At 45.0% G+C, this 21,541-nt stretch overlaps 1 protein-coding gene across 2 annotated transcripts; it reads right to left on the reverse strand.

Moving 5' to 3' along the window:
* Positions 1-42: 42 nt before the first annotated feature.
* Positions 43-21,144, reverse strand: C16H8orf76 (chromosome 16 C8orf76 homolog). 2 transcript variants are annotated; one of them, XM_032315778.1, is made up of 6 exons: positions 20,976-21,144; positions 17,595-17,690; positions 16,662-16,805; positions 10,667-11,133; positions 6,283-6,415; positions 43-378 (listed from the first exon to the last, which is right to left on the reverse strand). In XM_032315778.1, the coding sequence occupies exons 1-6, from the start codon at positions 21,090-21,092 to the stop codon at positions 181-183; spliced, it is 1,155 nt and encodes a 384-aa protein (XP_032171669.1). In that variant the 5' UTR covers positions 21,093-21,144; the 3' UTR covers positions 43-180. The 2 variants fall into 2 exon arrangements, 1 of the variants encoding a protein (XP_032171669.1); XR_004279526.1 differs by lacking the exon at positions 43-378 and adding an exon at positions 7,475-7,656 and having other exon boundaries at positions 6,331-6,415.
* Between the last annotated feature and the right edge of the window lie 397 nt (positions 21,145-21,541).

Below are 21,541 nucleotides of genomic sequence, written 5' to 3' on the forward strand. Positions count from 1 at the left end.
AGAAACTGAACACAGTAGAAATAATCAAGAAACTGAACACAGTAAGAAAAGCTGTTTTTATAATATATAAATAATCATTTTAAATTCACTATATTCCATGATTAGCAGTGGATTCTTTCTGAAATAAACGAGGACAATTAAAACAGTACAGGATGTTTTCTATTGTTTTTTAAAGGGCCACTAAGCCAAGATTTGTATCTCTGTATGGAACTGATTTTCAAAGGGACAGAAGTGGTCTTTGATCTTTCTGAACCACTTGTCTTCAAATTCTTTCGAAGATGCAATCACCAGGGCAGTCAGAGCTGTCGGGCCAACACACTTCACCTCTGTGTGAACCTCATCTTTTATTTTTTCTGGGACGATATCTTCTCCCATAACCTGCAGCAGGAGGGGGGGAAAAAAACATCCCAATCCTGTCCCAATAAAAGGGGCGGAAGACTATGCTATTCATCGAGTGTAAAGGATTTCACACCAAACCAAACCAAACCAAACCACAGAAATACTTTAGCAGCTGGCAGTGGGGGGTTGTGGGGGTGGATTCCAACATACCAAAAAGATGTTTCAATCCAAGGACCACAGAAATAAAATACCCCGTATTTCTCCTCTTATCCTCCCGAGTGAAAACATCACTGAAACACTAATGTGGCGGCTGTTCGGCCTACAGAGAGTGGGCCGCCAACATTCTTAAATCAAAGATCACCTTCCGCTGGCCAGAACACATCTGCGAGTGCTTCTCCCCTCTCATAAAACCACCAGAAAGCAGAGCCTGGGCCCTGTGGGGGCAGGGGCACAGCTTCTTCCTCTTAGAAGTTCCCCACGGAAGTCAAAGGCAGCAAACAGGCCAGCAGCAAGTAGCTGGGCCTGCGCTTTCCTGACCCAGAGAGGCTCGGTCCCTCTGGAGATGTCACCACAACCTCCAGGCCCTGAGGCACCTGCCTGCCCTCTGCAGGCAAAACACTGCTCCCTACTGGTCAGAATCAGGCCCAGATCTTCAGTTAATTTCTCTCACAAGCAAAAGTTAAGTTGTAGAAAGGTTGCCCCTGAACCCGCTAAGTGATCAGCCCATCTTTGGTAAGGACAGTGAACTGTCCTAACACATTTTCTGTTGTTGGCACGAAAGGTTCAGGAGCCATCCGGCAGGGATGCTGTAAAGGGATTTAAGTCACTTGGATTTGGACTTGATGACGTCTAAGGTTCCTGAAAACCCCGAGATCCAATGTGTTCATGAATACTCCAATTATAATGCATTAGAAGCCCATTCAAAGAACGGCTTCCACTGACTTTACACCTTCAAAGACTACTTATTATTTGAGGCAAGAGCTAATGGTATGAATAGCTTAACCAGGCAATTGTCAGCACCTATTAAAGCCTGGAATTTTCATTCATTCTAAGCCAGTGTTTGTCCTGTATTTTAACATTTCTGACCTCGAGAGGTACCTTACAACACAGGCATGTCACAGCATAAATGGCATCTTACTTTTCTTTTATTGGCCCATCAAATACTGATGTGTCTTACAACTGATGATTTCTTGGACTCAACAAAATGTAGTATTTTAAAATCTGGGATATAACACCAGAAGTGGTTTTTTTTTTTTTTTTTTTAATAAAAAAGAGAACTGAATAATAGTAATATCCAAATAATGCAATATTCCAAAAGACGGATTCACAGGAACATCATTCACAGCTGTCAATATAGCTACAAAAATATTTGACCATATAAAAAAATTTAAACTTTTATATACTAAAAAAAAATCATAAACTTCAGAAAATACTCCAATATATAAAAGATGAGTAAGCCCAACAGAGAGAGAGCTCTAAAAAATTAGTAAGAAAAACAGAAAATTACAAATAGAATAAGGAAGAAAAAGCATGACTAGGTATTTCACTAAATATAAATGGCCAATAAACATGTGAAAAAACTGTTCATCTTAAGAGTAATCAAACCAGTAAATGGACACTGAAAAGTGCTGCTTTTATCGCTCAAATCGCAGATTTTGAAAAATAAGTTAATACGCATAAAATTATTTTTATAAGTCAAAATGATCAACTATTGACAATTTCACACGGTTCAACCTAGTATCTAGGCGTGAAGGAGGAAAATCAGTGTTCTCATACAGGATATGTAAACTGAACCAGCTTTTCTGAATCCCATTTAGAAATGGGCTTCAAGTCTTTAAAATGTCTGTATACTTTAACCTATTGATTCTACTCCTAATAATATACTCTAAAAGGACCAAATACATACACTGATTTTTTTGCAAAGACTTATTACAATAGGTACTTTATATCTGTTAAATGTTCAATATAGAGGACTTAAGTAAATAAATGACAAAAGCTAAAACTGGGGGCACCTGAGTGGCTCAGTGGGTTAAGCTGCTGCCTTCGGCTCAGATCATGATCTCAGAGTCCTGGGATCGAGTCCCGCATTGGGCTCTCTGCTCGGCAGGGAGCCTCCTTCCCCTCTCTCTCTACCTGCCTCTCTGCCTACTTGTGATCTCTCTCTGTCAAATAAATAAATCTTAAAAAAAAAAAAAAAAAGCCAAAACTGGACTACTATCTGTCCATGAAAAAGCACATACTCAAACAGTATTTAAAGATACAGGGCCAGGGCGCCTGGGTGGCACAGTCAGTTGAACATCCGGCTCTTGGTTTTGATGCAGGTTGTGCTCTCAGAGTCGTGGGATTGAGCCCCACACTGGGCTCTGCGCCCTGTGCTCAGTGCAGGGTCTGCTTGAGTTTCTCTCTCCCTGTTCCTCTGCCCCTTCCCACCATGTGCATTCTCTCTCATTCTCTCTCTCTAAAATAAATAAATAAATCTTTTTAAAAAATAAAGATACAGGGTCATGATCATATCACAATGTTAGGTAAAAATAACAAGAGTATAAAGTGAAATGTACAGTTTGGCAATTCCTCACAAAGTTAAACAGAATCACCATAGGACCCAGCAAATTCCACTCTCAGGGACACATCCAGGAGAATTTAAATCAGGAACTCAAACAGATACTTGTATGCCGGAGTTCACAGCAGCATTCTTCACAATAGCCAAAAGGTGGAAACGATCCAAGTGCCAATCAACAGATGGATGGATAAAATGCACTGTGTATGTACGGACAGTGGAATATTATTCAGCCACAAAAAGGAACGAAGTTTGGACACATGCTACAATATGGATGAACCTCAAAAACATTAGGTTAAGTGAAAGAAGCCAGACATAAAAGGGCATATATTATAGAATTCCACCATTTGAAGTCCTAGTATAGGTAAATTCATAGCCACAGAAGGTAGATTAGAGGTTACTAGCGGTTGGGAGGGAGGACAGAATGGGAATTATTGCTTAATGGTTACAGAGTTGGTTTGGGATGAAGAAAAAATTTTGGAAATAGTGCCGATGGTTGCACAAGACTGTGCATGTAATTAATGTACTGTACACTAAACCATGATTAAGATGGCCAATTTTATGTTACACATATTTTTTTATCTTAAGAAAAGCAGAAAAGGGGAACTATTATAGAATAAAAGAGATATAAGAGACAGAAGAACCAAATAGTCTGTGGATCTTATATGGATCCTTTAATTTTTTTTTTTTTTTAATTTAAATAGGCTCTACATCCTACATGGGTCTTGAACTCACAACCTGGAAATCAAGAGTTGGATGCTCTACCAGGTGCCCCTGGATCCTAATTCCAATAAAACAATGATAAAAAAAAAAAAGTACGCAAGCAAAGGAAATTTAAGGACACAGAGTCATGCTCGTGTCACAAAGTAAGGTTAATAGAGCACAAAATGAAATGTACACTGTAACCCCAATGAGGGCCCAGACATCTTTTTAAAAAAGCTCCACAGGTACTTCATGTGCATCGTCCAGGTGGAGAGCTACTATTCCACACAGTCCACAGATCTGCTACACATGGGAAGGAGTATGAAGATGTTCGAGACATCTTATAAGAATGTCTTCTTTGTAAAGATAAACTTTGCTTATAAAGAAACCTAAAATCTAGTTGAAAAGATAAGACATACTCTTGTATTTTGGGGCACAGTTGCGGGGGGGGGGCAAAGTGCTATCTATTCAAGCAGTGACTGTCCCTGAGCTCAGAGGAGGGAGCCATTGTCGGATGGGGACATTCGGGGAAAGCTTCCTAGAGGATGTGGGACCTTGGTGGGCTCTGAGGAAGGAAACAGTAAGCGGATGGAGATGAGAAACCCATGACAAGTTTGTTAGACGTGGCAGAGGAGTCTAGAAGGATGCAGAAGATTTGTGTCAGGGAATTACAAGGTCCTAAGTTTGGGGCTACTCTCTGGAAGGCCTTGGATAGCACATGGAGGTATGCGCACTAGAGCTGACCTCCAAGGTGACGGTGACACGCTTGGTTTCTGAGCACACAGGCAACATGCTCAAAGCGATGTCGTGAGGTAAACCCAGCAGCAGCAGGGTTTCCCACAGACCTGAGGGGAGAGAGCAAGGAAGCGAGGAGAGCCGAGCCAGGAGGTCACTGGGAGCCGAGCACGAGGCCGTAAGGACGGGAGTGCTGCATGCGAGAGAAACGGAAGGTGGGCCCGAAGGGAGGGTGGCTGGCTGCTGCTGGAGGGGCGACTGGAGCGGAGGCGGCTCCCAGCGAACGAGGTCCCAGCTCTGGAAAGAATGACAGACGGGACTGATGAAAAAACGAAGTCTAGAATGAAGAGATACTGCCAGATACTGACTGAAGGTTGACTGGAAAGTGTTCTGAGGAGCAGCTCCATTTTGTACCAGAAGAGACAGGAGGATCATCAATCAGCGCTTCGGATGTGTGGCTTAGGAGGTAACTAGTCTGAGAAGTGAGACGAGGATTTCAGAGATGGCGCTAGACATACCGGTTAGAGGATAATCGACCCAGACATGACGGCTGAAGCCATGAGTGGGTTACGATTTCTGCGGGAGATGGCGGAGAGAAGAGGGAAGCTAAGTGGAACCTCAGGGAATGCCATGACTTAAGAGACAGAGGAAACAAGGAAATTCCAGGAGAAAGAGGAATATTAAGAATACAGGAGAAAATCAGACTGCTGGGCTCCCTCGGAAGAAAAGGGAAGAGGAAACAAAAACGGGGCGGCCAACCGCTATGAACACCAGGAAGATGAAGGGAAGCAAAGCCTAAGGAAAGGCCTCGGTAAACTTCGAGGAGAGACAGGCCATCCACTGCGCCTGTCTGTGGGATCAAAGGAAAGGTTGAAAAAGGCTCACAAAGAAGAGACAGGAGAACACGGTCCCATAAGAGGGAAAAGGGGTCCAAGTGGGTGCTTAGTTTAGAGAAGGAAGAAAGGAGCCTGGCGATTTAGATGTGCCGGCAGTATTTCTTAAAACTGAGTGACATTAGGGTAGATAGGGCTATAGAGACTTATTTCACGGATAAGTACCTCAGTTATCAAGTTTCCATGACATACGAACAGGAGCTAGTGTGAGTAACTTAAATACAAACACAGATCATCTCCAAACGCTATCTTACATAATTTCAACATCACTTTTTAAAGAAAGCTAATAAAGGGGGGCCTGGGTGGCTCAGTGCATTAATCCTCTGCCTTTGGCTCAGGTCATGATCTCGGGGTGCTGGAATCAAGCCCCACATCGGGCTCTATGCTCAGCAGGGAGCCTGCTTCCTCCTCTCTCTCTGCCTGCCTCTCTGCCTACTTGTGATCTCTGTCTGTCAAATAAATAAACAAAATCTTATAAATAAATAAATAAATAAATAAATAAATAAATAAAATTAAAAAACCCTGACATCTGAATTTCTCGGCGACCACCAAGCTAGTGGAAAGGTTTAGCAGAAAGAAAACGGACTTGCAGTGGGTCGGGCTCAGTCCAGTTCCGCAGCTCAAAATCCAGCCCGAGGCGGGTTCCAACCTGTGCGAGCTTCACACCCAGCTGCACGGGTCCCAAAGGCTGTTCTGAGCATTATGAAGACAAATGGAGGAAAAACGTACAGAAACACCGCAAGAACGTCAACATTCACTCATTCGTTCAATCAGCACTCAGAAAACAATGATCGGGCATTTAGGATGTGCGAGCAGGGGGGACTCACAACCACTGACAGGAAAATGAAACAGAGCCCCTGACCGTAGTATGCTGCGGGAGAAAGATGACGACGATGCTGCTCTCGCGGATTAAGCGATCAAAAGCCACATAAGGCAGAGAAAAAGTCCCGTAGCAGAAGAGATCTGCTTGTTTTCTAAAAAACGGTTCCGAAGCCAGGAAAAATACCTCTGATGCCTCGGTCCACATAAACCCCCAGGGTTCATGTGAACACTCACCTCAGCTATCAACAGCAAAGTGTCTTCTTTGAAGCTGAACCCTTTCAATTTATCTTCAGTTTCCTGCTGAGTCCTTAAGTTCCTCTCCAAAGCAAACGCCGTTTGCTGAGCCTGGGTGAGCTGAAGCAAGAGCCTGAAAAACAGCAAGTCCCAACGCGTGGGCGACAGGGAAGGGAAAGCCGGAGGAAGGGTTCGCGGGAGCACAGGGACTCGGCTGGGTGGGAGTCCTACCGGGCTAGAGGAGGGGACTCACCTTCATCTGAATCCCTAAAAAGCTTCCCACTTGAGCAAACTGAGCAAACTGTGCTGGAGAGTCATCTTTTCTAAAAATTCCTAGACCAACGCTTCACAAAGAGATCTTTAGGGAGAAAAACCTCCAAAGGGCTTCCTGTAGAAGAAGTCAAGTGATTGAAAGCACAAACTATCCGGAGTGAAAGGAACCAGCTTCCTAATCAAAGGCTCCACCTCCAAAATGCTGGGATGTGCTCCTCTGAAGTCTGTGTTCTGCGACCCTTTATATGCCCCAAACCTAGAGTCACTCGACCTCGAGGACTAGTCAGAGCCTCCAGCAGACTTTCATTACCCAAAGCTGGGTCAGGTCTTTGACGAGCCTCTGGTGGTCCACCTGGCAACGGCCTCACCGTGAACTTCCCGCACGGGCATAGCCTGGTCTTCTCCTTCCTCCTCGCTCCCGTCCTGGGCACGGCTCCTTCTCCTCACTGTTGAAGTGCTGAATGTGGGGGCCCCTGGGTGGCCCAGTCTGCCGGGCAGCCAACTCTCCGTTGCTGCACAGATCATGATCTCGGGATGGTGAGAGAGAGCCCCACGCCGGCTTGCGCTCAGCAGGGAGTCTGCCTGAGATTCTCTTTCCTCTCCCTCTGCCCCCTCCAGACTACTGTGTACCCCGGTGTCACATTCTATCTCTCTCAAAAAAATAGGTATTTTTAAAATATATTGAATGTGTCGATTCTCCAGCTTCCCTCAGGCCTCACTGGTCCCTATTTCTATTCCCACAAGCACTCAGCTCTCCTGTTCACTCATCTCATGTCTTGAATGAACCACCCACTACTCTAAGCACTGGGAGATCCTGGCAGGCAAAACAGGCTTCTGCTCCATGGAACAGAGGGAGAGCGATCACGGGGAAGAGGACTTCAGGGAGTGAGGAGTGTTATGCAAAAAATCAACCACTCACTCAGTCCGTCCAAGCAGGGTGGCTAAGTACCCGCCGCTCAGGTGAACAGGGAAGGAGGACTCTTCCGAGTCGTCGCTCAGGCTAAGAGCCAACGGTGAGTCGGCCGCCGGAGTGTCTGGGGGAAGGGGACGCGGACACATGAATTAGCTTGATGTGTTTGGAAATCATGACGATCACTATGGCTGGAGCAGAGGGAAAAAAAACCCCGCAGTAAACGAGAAGGGAAAGGCAAGGTCAACGTCTCACAGGCCCCGGAAAGAAGCAGAGCATTTACGTAAGGGCAACGGGAAGTCACCGGAGGGTCTGGAAGGAAAGCATGCTCTGACCCACACTCCCCTGACTCACTCAAACCAGCTTATGTTACACCTGGCCTCTGGAAGCATGTACATTTGTGACCCCTTTTCTCTTTGATGTCCTTGCTGTCCCCTCTTGCTCCTGAAAGGACTTGAAAATACAGCTTAGGGGTTCCTGGGTGGCTCCGTTGGCTAAACTTCTGCCTTTGGCTCAGGTCATGATCCTGGGGGGCCCCGCGTCTGGCTCTCTGCTCAGTGGGGAGTCTCCTTCTCCCTCTCCCTCTGCCCTTGCTCAGGCTCTCTCTCTCTCAAATAGATAAAATAAAATTTTTTAAAAAGACAAAGAAAATAGAGCTTACACTTGCTTCTTCCGTCCCATGTTCTCTCAGCCCTCTGCCCCGTGCCTGCTCATCACTCCTCAAACTGCCTTCTCAGAGGCTGCAAATGACCTCCTCACTGTCAAGCCCCCCTCAGAGTGATCCCACCTGACTTCTCACTATCATCTGGCCGCCGCTCTCCTTCCTGAAACTCCTTCATCTCCCGCTTCCTTCTTCTGAGCTCAACTCCTCCAAGGGAAAAGCTCCAACTCATGGCCTGTAGGTCCCTGAATCTCAGCACATTCAACCAAAATCTTTACTTCCACCCTAAGTCTGCTCTGCTCCTCCTCCCGGGTGTTCTGTCTCTCAAAAGGTGCCACCATCCACCCACACACCCGAGGAAGACTCTTGACTCGTCTTGGACTCCTCTGCTCCCCTCCCCCATCCCCGTCTTTCCCACACCCTCAGCCGGTCCTCAAGTTGCGTCCATCGAATCCTGCACTGATGTCCGTTTCCTCCTCCCTGACCGCTGCACGATCCTAGGTCAGGTCCTGGCCGCTGCCCACCGAAGACTCCATAGCGCCTTCCCTGGCGACGCACGATCACCACTCCTTCCTCCCAAATCTCCTCCAGGCCACCAGATCTCTCTTGAAATCACAGCTCTTGTCACTCTGCTTGGACACTTAAAACTTTCAAATCCTATTCCGGCCTTCAGCGTAAGGACCACGTTCTTCAAGATGACATTTAGCATCTTCTGTGAGCGGAAGTACGCCCGTTACCGAAGGCTTGCCACACGCTGTACCCAGAGCCTCAGACGCCGGGATCCTAACCACCCCAGGAGGGAGGCCTTTCCCGTTTTCTCTGTGAAGAGGAACATGAAGGAACCGGAGAGCAGAGAGTTTACGTAATTTGTACAAGGTCAGACCGCTAGCGAGCGGAGGAGTCCATACTTGCTCGCTCAGCACCAATTTATTAGATCCTTACAGTGAGATCTGACTCCCAAACCCCTCCGCCCCCTCACGATGTCGTCCTGGCCCGCGGTCTGCCGCCCACCTCTCCGGCTCCACCACCCACGCTGCTGTCACAGCAGACTGTGTGACGACACTGCGTGACGCCGGTCCTGTGCTTCCTTCCTCTTTACCTAGCCTGCCTCTTCTCATCTGGGGAACATTCCAGGTCAGCAAGATACTCCAGAAAGAACTCAAGCTGTGGAATCAAAGGCCTGGGGTCCGGATCATGGCAGCGTTTCAGAGCTGTGCCACTGTGGGCATAACGCTAAGTTCGTTTCCTAGTCTCTACGATGGGATCCCCACGCCCACCCCAGGGAGGGGTGAGGATTAAAATGAAACAGTGCGTGCAAAGCTCTAGTACACACTTCTCTCTATAGCTGAGGAAGGTGCCCAGAAACACTGGGCAGAAGCATCACTCCCCGGTAAAGTGTTCTTCCTGCTACACTGAACAGCTCCTGTTTCCTGTCCCCGTAGGGCTGCCACTACTAATACACCGTTAGCGCCTATGCCGCCTGTCACCGACTACACATCCAGTGTCAACATACTACGTGCTGTAAAGGAAAGGGCCTTTAAAAAAAAAAAGATTTCCTTATTTTTAGAGAGAGCGAATGAGCACAAGCAAGGGGAGGGGCAGAGGGAGAGAGAATCCTCAAGCAGACTCCCAGCCTGACTCAGGGCTCGATTCCATGACCCAACAGGTCATAACCCAAGCCGAAACCAAGACTCAGATGCTCAACCAACTGAGCCACCCAGGTGCCCCTAAAAGGACCTCTTTTCAAAATCCTTATGATCCCAGCACCCAGCATGTGCCTGGCATACACACCACTGGCTCATGTACTTCCGAATCAAAGTAACGCAGTCAACACGAAACATCTGCTGAATAAAGTTTACGATTTGCTTCACAGATACCACTTCTCAGTAAGCCTCACTGTTAATGTTTCTAGAATTCTCCAGAGTTAAAAACAATAGCAATAACAACAACACACTTTTGGCATCATTTGGGACCTAAGAGAATCTGTTTCTCTCATAAATTATAGAATTTGATCAAGTGTATGTTCCCTTTTCCCTTAAACCTTTTTCTTTTTTACCCTTAAATTCTTACTAATATGGATTTAAAGTATTTGGAGTCCCTAAACCATGGGGATTCTCTGTAGAATGAAGTAAACATTGTTTATTCATATTATTAATAGTGATTCAAACACAAGAGCAAATTTTTTGTCTTTAGTAGATTTCTGTGGAATCTGAGTGAAAAATACCTTGTTTATAAAATTTCTTCCCCTTTGTCGATGTTTTATACATTTAATTTTCTTTTCCTAATTTTAATGGTTTCCAATTTTAACATTTTATCTTGAATAATGACACAAATCATATTCTTGAGCAAATACAGTTATGTTTCTAAATCTTACATACTAAAAGGACATGTTCAAAGGAATCCATCTAGACTATAGGGAAAAAAAAATCTCAAAAACATACCAAATTCTATCCTAGGACTTTTTGAAGATTAAAATCAGAAAAATAACACCTTTATCCTTGGCCTAGTACCATATGTTGTTTAGTCCTTTCTTCATTTACCTGGTTCGTATAAAGGAGGCACATGCTTTCATCCGAGTCTCCAGCAACATTGCTTCTCTCTTTTCTGCCATACAGTCTGGACAGTCTGGAATACTTTTCAGAACTTTCTCATTCTTCCAGTTATTACCGCTGCGTGCTTCCACAGAAAACACAGAGCTCTCAGGCAGTGTTTCAGGAAAACAAAAAAGACAGTCTTTTCCTGAGTGTGGAAAGGAGGATTTGGCAGTTTTGTCACTGGAGGTGTAATCTTTCTGTTTCTGAGATGACGCACACGATGTTGACAGAGCTGGCCCCAGATTCAGGTAAGCCTCTGCCAATTTGCCCCAGTTCCAAGGATCAAAAGGATGCAAAGAAATTAGTTTCTGTAGGCAGAGAATTGTTTTCTCCAAGTTTGGCAGACTTGAACAAATAGCCAACTGGAGGTAGAGCACAGCGGTTAAATGGTCTGTGTTAGTTGCTTTCTCTTCCTAAGGAGGAAAAAAAAGTTAAAAACCTTATTATTTTTTTAAGATTCTATTTTTAAGCACTCTCTATGCTCAATGCAGGGCCTGAACCCACAACCCTGAGATCAACACCTGTACCCCACCCACTCAGCTAGCCAGGTGTGCAAGAGTTAAAAACTTTAACCTGCAGAACGTTTTCCTGGTAAAAACGGATATGCCTAAAAACCCAAGTTGTGTATGTTGGAAATTAGAGATATCTTTCAATAGCTACAAGTAGAGAGAACTGCTTGAAGCTGTAAACCTAGAGAAATACATACGACCTACCGAAATAACCACTAGACACTTCCAAACATCCTGTCATAACCGAAGCATAATTCATATGACAGTGGCCTGATGAAATTCAGCACCAGAATCATAAATTTCAGTTTATCTTCAAGTTTTAGTGTAATCTTTATTGTTTTAGCCAGGCAGCTGAGAGACCCAAGCCAACTTTTCTTTCCCCTGGGCTAATGGTCCATTTTAATATTCCAGGCTTTCTAAAAACCCAAATGGTAATTTCCTTGAGGATTCAAACGGACTCCATTTCCAAATTTGACTTGGCTTAGACATCTTAAACAGGATAGCCCTGAAGCTCTCAGTGCTTCATGCGGCACCATAATTGAATCCAAATGCTGTCCCTGGTAACCATTACCAAGGCCAATTATTTTTGGCCAGAAGGGGTTGCCTGGTTTCCTTCTGATCAGAAAATGCTTTTCAAGTCTCTTTAACCAGAGCCACCACCTCTTGCCTAACTTGCCATATGGCAAAAGCGCTGTGGGTTAGGGAAGACAGGTTTCTTTTTCTACGTTAGTCTGTGGAGAGCAGATGGCCGACTAAAATTACCTTTCAGTTAATTTTAAGTCTAAAGAAAACCTGGCCTACTAATATCCAGACCAGGCTCCTGCACACAGCTACACTGGGCAGGAAGTACAAGTAAAACTCCCCCGTGTGCAGCCTGAAGAAAGAGGCCAGCGAGTGAAAGCTTGGGGAATATTTACATATCTATATATTAAGTGAGAATAGAAAATAAAGCTCCATTCGACCTATCTGGTGATACTGCACCTTCCCAGTGACAGAACAGATCTGGTTTTATTCTATTATTGTTCTGCACTCTGTCCTTCCTAATAGACCATTAGGTTCCAAAGGGGTTTTTTTGGTTTTACTTTTTAAAAGTCATTTATTCCAACCTCATTCAGTTCTGACATAAAATTCTATGAAGTTTTCCCTTCAGAAAACTTCTACCATTTTTTCTTTTTAAGTTCTGTTTTAATTCCAGTTGGCTAACACACAGTGCTGTTAGTTTCAGGAATACAATAGAATGATTCAACACTTCTGTACATCACCCTCTCCTGAACAAAAGTACACTCCCCTAATCCCCATCACCTAGTTCACCTGTCCCCCCCACCCTGACTCTCCTACCCTCTGGTAACCATCAGTTTGTTCTCTATTATTAAGAATCTGCTTCTTGGGGCGCCTGGGTGGCTCAGTGGGTTAAGCCTCTGCCTACAGCTCAGGTCATGATCTCAGGGTCCTGGGATAGAGCCCCACATCGGGCTCTCTGCTCAGCAGGGAGCCTGCTTCCCCCCCTCTCTCTCTGCCTGCCTCTCTGCCTACTTGTGATCTCTGTCTGTCAAATAAATAAATAAAAATCTTAAAAAAAAAAAAAAAGAATCTGTTTCTTGCCTTTTGACATCTCTCATTTTTTTCACCCAAAAGTTTTTTTTTTTTAATTCAATGCTGAATTCCTAGCAGAGGGCATAGCACCTTGGACATAACAGATGTTCAGTAACTAAGGAATACATCTTCATGTCCTTTATTTGTAAGGAGAACAGCACATACAGACTTTAGGAAATGCTACCTTCCTTCTAAAACCAGGCTATAGCGCTTTAGGATGTATAGTTAGCATTTCATATTGAGAATGTATGTTGAGGTAGAAGCTGTTACATATAAACCATGATTTTGATGGGAGGGTTTTTATAGCATAAATAGCAAATAACTCTCTGGAAAATTAAATTCCATTTAAATGACTTTGTGAGATTTTCCAGAATAACGCAACTCCTTCTGAAATGCAATAATGATGACAGGAGTTAGTATTTATTCAATGCGAACACAAGCCAGGCACTAGTCTCAGCACTTTACTCATTTAATCCTCATGACAATCTTTTGAAATAGATTCCATCATTACCCCCTTTTTCATAGAAGAGGGAACTGAGTCACAACAGAGAAGTTGGAGAACTTGCCTGAAGTCACACAGCTGGTGAGCAGCAGAGCTACAGTCAGTCACACGAGAAGGCACAGGATGGAGGGTACTTTGGAAGGGCTGACGCATGTCAGCTGGCTTAAGGTTCTCCCTCCCGATGAACAGTGTGTGTGCAGGCTATGGACATGAGTCCATCACCTTAGCACTGAACCCAGAATCAGGCACGTGGTGGGGCTGAAATCAGTGTTTGTAGAGTGCACGCATTTAAAAGAGTCATTTACCATCAGAAGCAATGTCCTTAACCACAACTTATCACATGAGCATATATCAGTTACGGTAAGATGTTTAATTATTGAAATAAGAAATAAAATATAAATAAGTTCCTTTTTTTAAAGATTTTATTTATTTATTTGACAGAGAGAGATACAGTGAGAGAAGGAACATAAGCAGGGGGAATGGGAGAAGGAGAAGCAGGCTCCCTGCTGAGCAGACAGCCCGATGTGGGGCTCGATCCCAGGATGCTGGGATCATGACCTGAGCTGAAGGCAGAGATTTTAACCCACTGAGTCACCCAGGCATTCCCCAAAATAAGTTCTATTACAAAATTCTGTCCAAGAACCATTAAGAAGAGAGATGAATTAGGAGCTGTGAGCAGAAAGTGTTCATATCCCGACAGGCACTCCCCGATGAGCTATTTTGTTCAACGCTGCATACTGACCTGTCCCCTACAGAACACAAAAGGACAACAACTACCAAGACAAAAACAGAAATAGGCCACAGCTAATAACAAAAGAGAGAGGTCCATAAGTAGGGAAGAAATTTAAAAAATAAAACAAAACACAGGGTACCAAGCAATGAAAAACTACGCAAGTCAGCGGGCTCCACTGAGATCATGTGAAAAGACCCAAAGAAAGGGGGAGACCCACTGGCCTACACTGCTGGCTTCTTCCCCAGAAGGATGCCTAGAGGCCTGATGGACAGTTTTCAGTCCTGGCAGGAAAGCTGAAGGTCTTCTGACTGGTCCTTCCTCCTGTTTCATAACATCCCAAGCTCTGGACACCGGCATCTGCTGGCAGGCAACAGATGTTTCTCTGAGCCACAGAAACAGACTTCCTCGGCTAGAAGGAAGCGCAGGAATTCTCCAGACACTGACGCCGCTGCCACTCCGCCACTGACGAGTAGGTCAGGCAGGGGAGAGCAGAGCGGGGACATGTAAGGGATGCCAGGAAGACGGAGGGGACAGGAGAGCACAGAACAGGAATGAAGGGCAGGTACCTGATGCCTAGAAAAAGGTACCAAAAGGCCCAAGGCTGCTGCTAATTTGCAGACCTGGAAGACTGAGAATGAACGCTGTCAAATCCCACCAAGTTTACTGTGCCCTGGGCTTCCTGAACAAGGTAATCTCATCTTCCGGCTTAAGAATTAATGCACATTTATTAGAGGGGAGAAAAAGAAGAGCCAGACACAGCTGTTTTCCACATTCCAAAGACAATTTCCAAGGTTTCTTCTCACTGCAAGAGGCTGAGGTCCTAGGCAATGAACCCCACCGGCAAGTAAATTTAGGGCTTTTTCTTAGTTAATGAGATGGAGGAGAACAGCTCAATTGCATGCATCCTTCAGGCTGACCTCTGGTCAACCTGACCTGCAGGGTTCACGATCAGTGTCTGGGCACCTCAGGAATTCCCTCTGAGGAAGAAAACGGGTCCATCTATAAACTAAGCTTGGTCAACTTAGACCAATCCTCATATAAAATTTATACACAGAAAAGCCAGAAATAAATAAAAATTGCCTTCATCTGAAATCAAAAACAAGCAGAATCTAGAATTGCAAATAACAGCTTTTCTTTATCCCTTAAAAAAGGGATTGTGGAATTCCATTTAAGAATTAAAAAGGCCATTAAGCTTGGCTCAGTATGATATTTAGGATTTTTTTTTTGGTAAAGTTCATTATAGAAATTTTGGAAAATAGAATCTAAAAAAAAAAAAAATTAAAGAAAAAAATTACTGATGATCCTCCTACTCTGAACATTTACTCCTAACAAGAGTAAAACCTTTTTTTTTTTTTTTTTAATAAGATTTTCAGGTAATGGAAGAATTTTAAGAAAAAATATTACAAGAAAATGACTGTCTAGAGCACCAAACTGTTTATCATTAAAAGTTCTTACACCACTGACAGAATGGGAGAAGATATTTGCAAACGACATATCAGATAAAGGACTAGTGTCCAAAATCTATAAAGAACTTAGCAAACTCAACACCCAAAGAACAAATAATCCAATCAAGAAATGGGCAGAGGACATGAACAGACATTTCTGCAAAGAAGACATCCAGATGGCCAACAGACACATGAAAAAGTGCTCCATATCACTCGGCATCAGGGAAATACAAATCAAAACCACAATGAGATATCACCTCACACAAGTCAGAATGGCTAAAATCAACAAGTCAGGAAATGACAGATGCTGGTGAGGATGTGGAGAAAGGGGAACCCTCCTACGCTGTTGGTGGGAATGCAAGCTGGTGCAACCACTCTGGAAAACAGCATGGAGGTTCCTCAAAATGTTGAAAATAGAACTGCCCTATGACCCAGCAATTGCACTACTGGGTATTTACCCTAAAGATACAAACGTAGTGATCCCAAGGGGCACATGCACCCGAATGTTTATAGCAGCAATGTCCACAATAGCCAAACTATGGAAAGAACCTAGATGTCCATCAACAGATGAATGGATCAAGAAGATGTGGTATATATACACAATGGAATACTATGCAGCCATCAAAAGAAATGAAATCTTGCCATTTGCGACAACATGGATGGAACTAGAGCGTATCATGCTTAGCAAAATAAGTCAAGCAGAGAAAGACAACTATCATATGATCTCCCTGATATGAGGAAGTGGTGATGCAACATGGGGGCTTAAGTGGGTAGAAGAAGAATCAATGAAACAAGATGGAATTGGGAGGGAGACAAACCATAAGTGACTCTTAATCTCACAAAACAAACTAAGGGTTGCTGGGGGGAGGGGGGTTGGGAGAAGGGGGTGGGATTATGGACATTGGGGAGGGTACGTGCTTTGGTGAGTGCTGTGAAGTGTGTAAACCTGGTGATTCACAGACCTGTACCCCTGGGGATAAAAATATATGTTTATAACAAATAAAAAATTAAAAAAAAAAAATTCTTACACCACTGACGATTTTCTACTTATCCAAACCCACAGATTTTGCTGCTAGCACGAAGTTTTGTTTTGTTTTAGAAAATAAATTATTCAATATCCCAGGAAAGCAACAGGAACACAAGCAATGAAACCACATACCAAGTTTGTAGCAATCTCCAAGGCTTCTGTGTGCCTTCCCAGGTGAACCAGACACCGAGCCTGGCCTTCCTGGACATCCCTCTTCATGGCAAAATTCGTAGACGGCAATTTTTCAGAGATACTAGAATACTCTTGAAGTGCTTTCTGCCAATTATTTGTTAAATAAAGGAAATGAAGAGAAGGGATAAAAAAAAAAAAAGACAAATATAAAGTAGAGAAAAGGATTCAGTTATAGGTATCATTTTTTTCTTGGTAGAGGCATTATTCTAACTGACTCCACAATGAACTATGGAAGGCCTGAGTATTTGTCAGCACCATTTTTCTAAAAGGTAGAAAAGAAATGGCTGGAAAATATAACCGCTACTACCACGGAAATTATCACCATATGGTAGAAAGAGCATTTTGGAGCCAAACAGACTGGGGTTTGAATCCTGGTTTTGCCACAAACTTGCTATACAACCTTTCTTCTCTCATCAGCAAAACAACAGTAAGACTCTTGTGAAGAAGAAATGAAATTTTCTATGTAAAGCACCCTGGTATCTACTTGTTCTTCCTTTTGCTTACACATTTCGGGGTGCTCTGCTCCTGTGACTCCATGAGGCATCATGCTAGAGGCTCCCGCAGAATGGGGAGATATAGAACTTGGGGAAACAGACCTGCAAGGATCCCGAAAAGATCCCTATATTGTAGACACGGAAACAAAATAAGTGATATAGAGCCATGGAGAAAAGGATAGAAACTGGGGATTCTGAAATTATAAACACTTACCAGAGAAGATTAAATTCACCCTCACAAATAACACATTCATAACTAATATGCTGTAACTGATAGCATTGTTTATAACTGATTACCTGTTCATAACTGATTATTTGTAACTGTTTATAACTGATTGCCAGTTTCAAGTAGAATAAGCTTATATATGCTGAACTCTACCTGATACTCTTGCCGTCTGTAGGCGAGGTCCCCCTTGAATTTCTTCAGTGTTAGAGCTTCAACATCATCACCGCTCTCTGTTTCTTCGAAAAACCACTAGAAAATGTGAAAATAGCACACCACAGAGGATTAACTTACACTTTTCCCTGTCATACTCAAGTGGAAGCAATTTCCCATATGTAACTGATGAAATCTCAAACACTGACCTACTTCTTTAGGATGACACACACAGGAAAACATCTAACAAGAAAGTCAATTTTAGCGATGGCTCAGTTTTCATTAAAATCATCACGAGTAATAAACATATCAATAGTGAGAAACATCTCAACTGAAAAAGCAACTCAGGCCTATATGGTTCTATGCAGACCATTTCAAGATGGGATCGTGGTGTCCAGGAAGCTGGATTTTAACTAGCACAGTTCCCACTGCTCCTTTAGACTGAGACAGGTGTCCCTGTAGAGACGTTTTCAGAGTGGTTAGAACAAGGATTGACGATTCATTATGAAAAGGACAAAGGAAAGAGGAATTACCTTTACTTATAACACTTTTATGAAAATGTCATAAAAACAAAAAGTAGAATCTAACCAAAGAGATTGAAATTAAGGCTGAAAGGAGGTTTCCATGCAATCAAATGCCAAAGACTTGTAGAAGAAAAGTTTGGGGCGCCTGGGTGGCTCAGTGGGTTAAAGCCTCTGTCTTAGGCTCAGGTCACAATTCCAGGGTCCTGAGATGGAGCCCCCACCCCTCTGCTCAGCAGGGAGCCTGCTTCCCCATCCCCCTGCCTGCCTCTCTGCCTACTTGTGATTTCTGTCGAATAAATAAATAAAATCTTAAAAAAAAAAAAAAAAAAAGAAAAGAAAGAAAGACAAGTTTGGGGTAATGCCCATCTGGAATATCTTATTCACTTTTCTACTGATAGAAAGGCAAGCGAGACTGGGATTTCTCCGTTAGTGAGTAAAGTACGTCGAGATTAGAAAACAGGTCTAACAAAAAGCAGTCTGTGTGCCAGTTTTTCCAGCCTCAAAGTAGTAGCTCAACCTCCCTTTTACTCAATAAAACACAGTGAGGCTGACTGTGGTCTGTCCCCAGGTAAATGCTATGAAAACGCAACCGTGTTTGTGGTGGTTCCACAATCGCGTCAAAATTGCTTGGTTCTATTTCTGCAAGTGTTGCCTGGGTATCATTTCCCTCCTATTATCTCAGTAAAATAGTTTCTCTCCTTCATCTGATCCATCACAGCGAAGAACGCTGGTAGCTGCTGATTTTCTGTTGTCCCTGAAACGCCGAGTAAGTCAAAAGTCCACATAATTTTCCTTCGTGCTCTACTGCTTGCCGGTCACAGTGCCAGTCCCAACCTGCAGAACAACAACCGCCCAACTGCAAATCTTCATCCAGTTTTCACGATCCCAGGGGGAAATGATTAGGAAAAACGGGCTTCCAAATGATTGTTTCTATGCTCCCACATCTCCACAAATGGCCCGCAACCATTTAGACGGGGATGGCTCCCAATGCCCTTCTCTGGTAAGAGGAAGGAGGGAAGAACTGGGAGCAAGGGCGGAATGAAGAGGTGAGGGGCTGGGTAACGCCGACTTCTGTCCCCCAGAGGATCTAAGCAGGGACAACAGAAATCTTCTAACCCAAGCTCCTGGTTTTACACTCACGGAAATCAATGCGATGTGAACAAGGCCTCTTTGAGTTTATGAGCAGCATCACACACCAAACAAATCCTAAAGACAAGTGATTTTTGGATTTCACTTTGTAAGTGCACAACACATCACACCTGACCAAGTATCTCACCCACTTCACTCCACAAATAACCCCGTGAGCCAGCAAATCTTATTTTTCCCAAATTACACATAAGACTCTGACACTTTGGTAAGTGCTAAAGCGAAGGCTGCAATGCGGGGTCCTCTCTCATAACCATGGCTTTTACTGCGGCACCACATGCCCTGGTCCATTCCTGTTCTCAGTGTACCTGAGCAACCACTACAGGTAACTCTGAAAGAGCATATGTGATGAGGAGGAAAAGTAAGTTAAATAAAACAAACAATTCACCAATTACTGAGCACCTGACATATTTAAGTACTTTTTTTTTTTTAAATATTTTACTTATTTATTTGACAGAGAGAGGGCACAAGCAGGGGGAGTGGCAGGCAGAGGGAAAAGCAGGCTTCCCGCTGAGCCAGGAGCTGAGGATCCTGGGATCAGGACCTCAGCAGATGGCAGCTGCTCAACGCACTGAGCCACATAGGCGCCCCCTAGGTACAACCGTTTTTTTTTTTTTAAGATTTTATTTATTTATTTGACAGAGAACACAAGTAGGTAGAGGGGCAGACAGAGAGAGAGAGAGGAGGAAGCAGGCTCCCTGTCGAGCAGAGAGCCCGATGCAGGGCTCGATCCCAGGACCCTGAGATCATGACCTGAGCCGAAAGCAGTGGCTTAACCCACTGAGCCACCCAGGCGCCCCAGTACAACGGTTTTAAGGAAAAATAAAGACAATACCGGTAGAGGAACTTAGCACGGTGCCTGAAACAGGTTAAGTTTCTAATACATAGTGCTGTAGTTCTTATCTGGGAGATGAGATTTACATATATGCAGTAACACCAAGTAATATTCTACCAATTCAAACTATTCACGGAGTTCCTGTTACGAACAAAAACTGCCAGACACCGGAAGACAGAAGGTTAAGCCCCCACTCTCCTGTGGTCATTCAGCACTCCGGGTCGAAGAGCTCTGCGTTACTGACAAGGGCTGTAATGCAAACTGAATGGAGGGGAGGCCCTCAAAGACAAACGCGTTGGCTTGGAAGGAGGAATCAGAAAAGACTTCCTGGAGGCGGCGCCATTCAAGCTGCGCTCTAAGAAATGGATGTAACTGAGCGATCTGACCGTGCGAGCGGGGGTGACGGGGGCTGGGAGAATTCACTGAGCAAGGGCAGGCCCTTGGGTGGGACGTCGCCTTCTGGGGAGCAGACAAGTTTTGGAAAGTGGGCGGTGGCCGGATTTCTGGGGCCCCTGACCGCCCGGCTGCAGACTCCGTGAGGGCGCACGGAGTTACTGAAGATTCCAGGATAGGGAGCCTGGGGGACCCCCGCCAAACGCCCTGTGCGAGTTAATGCCCGCAGCTCGGGGCCCGGTGGGCCGGGCCCACCGGGTGGTGCTCCGGAAACGTCCCCGCCACGTCGGGGAGGGAGTAAACAAGGGAGGGGAGGCCTGCGGGGGCGCAGGGTCGGCCGGGCGAGGCGGCGGGCACCCGTACCGCGAAGACTGGGCTCCGAGGGCGGCGGCGCGGGAACAGGGCGTCCGAGGTGCTCCCCGCCCGGGACCCGCGGAGGCCGAGGCCGGGGGTTCAGGGACAGGCCACCATGTCCCGCTCTCTCACCTGCGGCTCGCAGCGCTTGGCGCGGTAGGACGCCGGCGGTCCAGGCCGCCGCTCCGGCCTCTGTTCGAACACCGAGTCCTCGAACTCGCCGCCCAGCAGCCAGCATCCAGTCTCCATGGCGCGCCCGCCGCCGGGGCACCGGGAGGGGGCGGTGCCTGGAGCAGCGCCCACGCGCGGCCCGACGCGGAAAGGGCGGGGCCGCCACGGCCGGAGCGCGGCATGCTGGGGCTTGTAGTTTCCTGCGGGGTCCCCCAAACCTGGATTTGGCCCGCTGCTGGCTTGGAGTTGTGGTGTAACTTAGATTTTTATCTGACCCACAAACTTACCGAAGTCGGGGACAGAGTGTTTGACTGTTCCGTTTCAGGAGATGGACAGAGATCGTGAACTGCATGCATCAAAAACACTGCCTCCAGGGTAGCTTTTTAAAACTCGTAAGTGGCACTGGGTTAAGCACATTTTTTGCACTTTGTATCCTCTCCCAACAATTTATGAAAGGCACAGTGATTCCCACTTTGCAAATGAAGCTATTGGGGTTTCGAGAGAGGTTAAGTAACTTGCTTAGGATC

Source organism: Mustela erminea, chromosome 16, assembly GCF_009829155.1.
Source record: "Mustela erminea isolate mMusErm1 chromosome 16, mMusErm1.Pri, whole genome shotgun sequence".
NCBI lineage: Eukaryota > Metazoa > Chordata > Mammalia > Carnivora > Mustelidae > Mustela > Mustela erminea.

Bases quoted from the DNA above. Each gene is read 5' to 3' on its own strand.
- C16H8orf76 (XM_032315778.1), bottom strand. From the start codon at position 21,092: ATGGAGACTGGATGCTGGCTGCTGGGCGGCGAGTTCGAGGACTCGGTG. The intron at 17,691-20,975 runs GTGAGAGAGCGG...CACATTTTCTAG, and splicing joins CCAAGCGCTGCGAGCCGCAG to TGGTTTTTCGAAGAAACAGA. The intron at 379-6,282 runs GTGAGTGTTCAC...CTCCTGCTGCAG, and splicing joins CTTTGCTGTTGATAGCTGAG to GTTATGGGAGAAGATATCGT.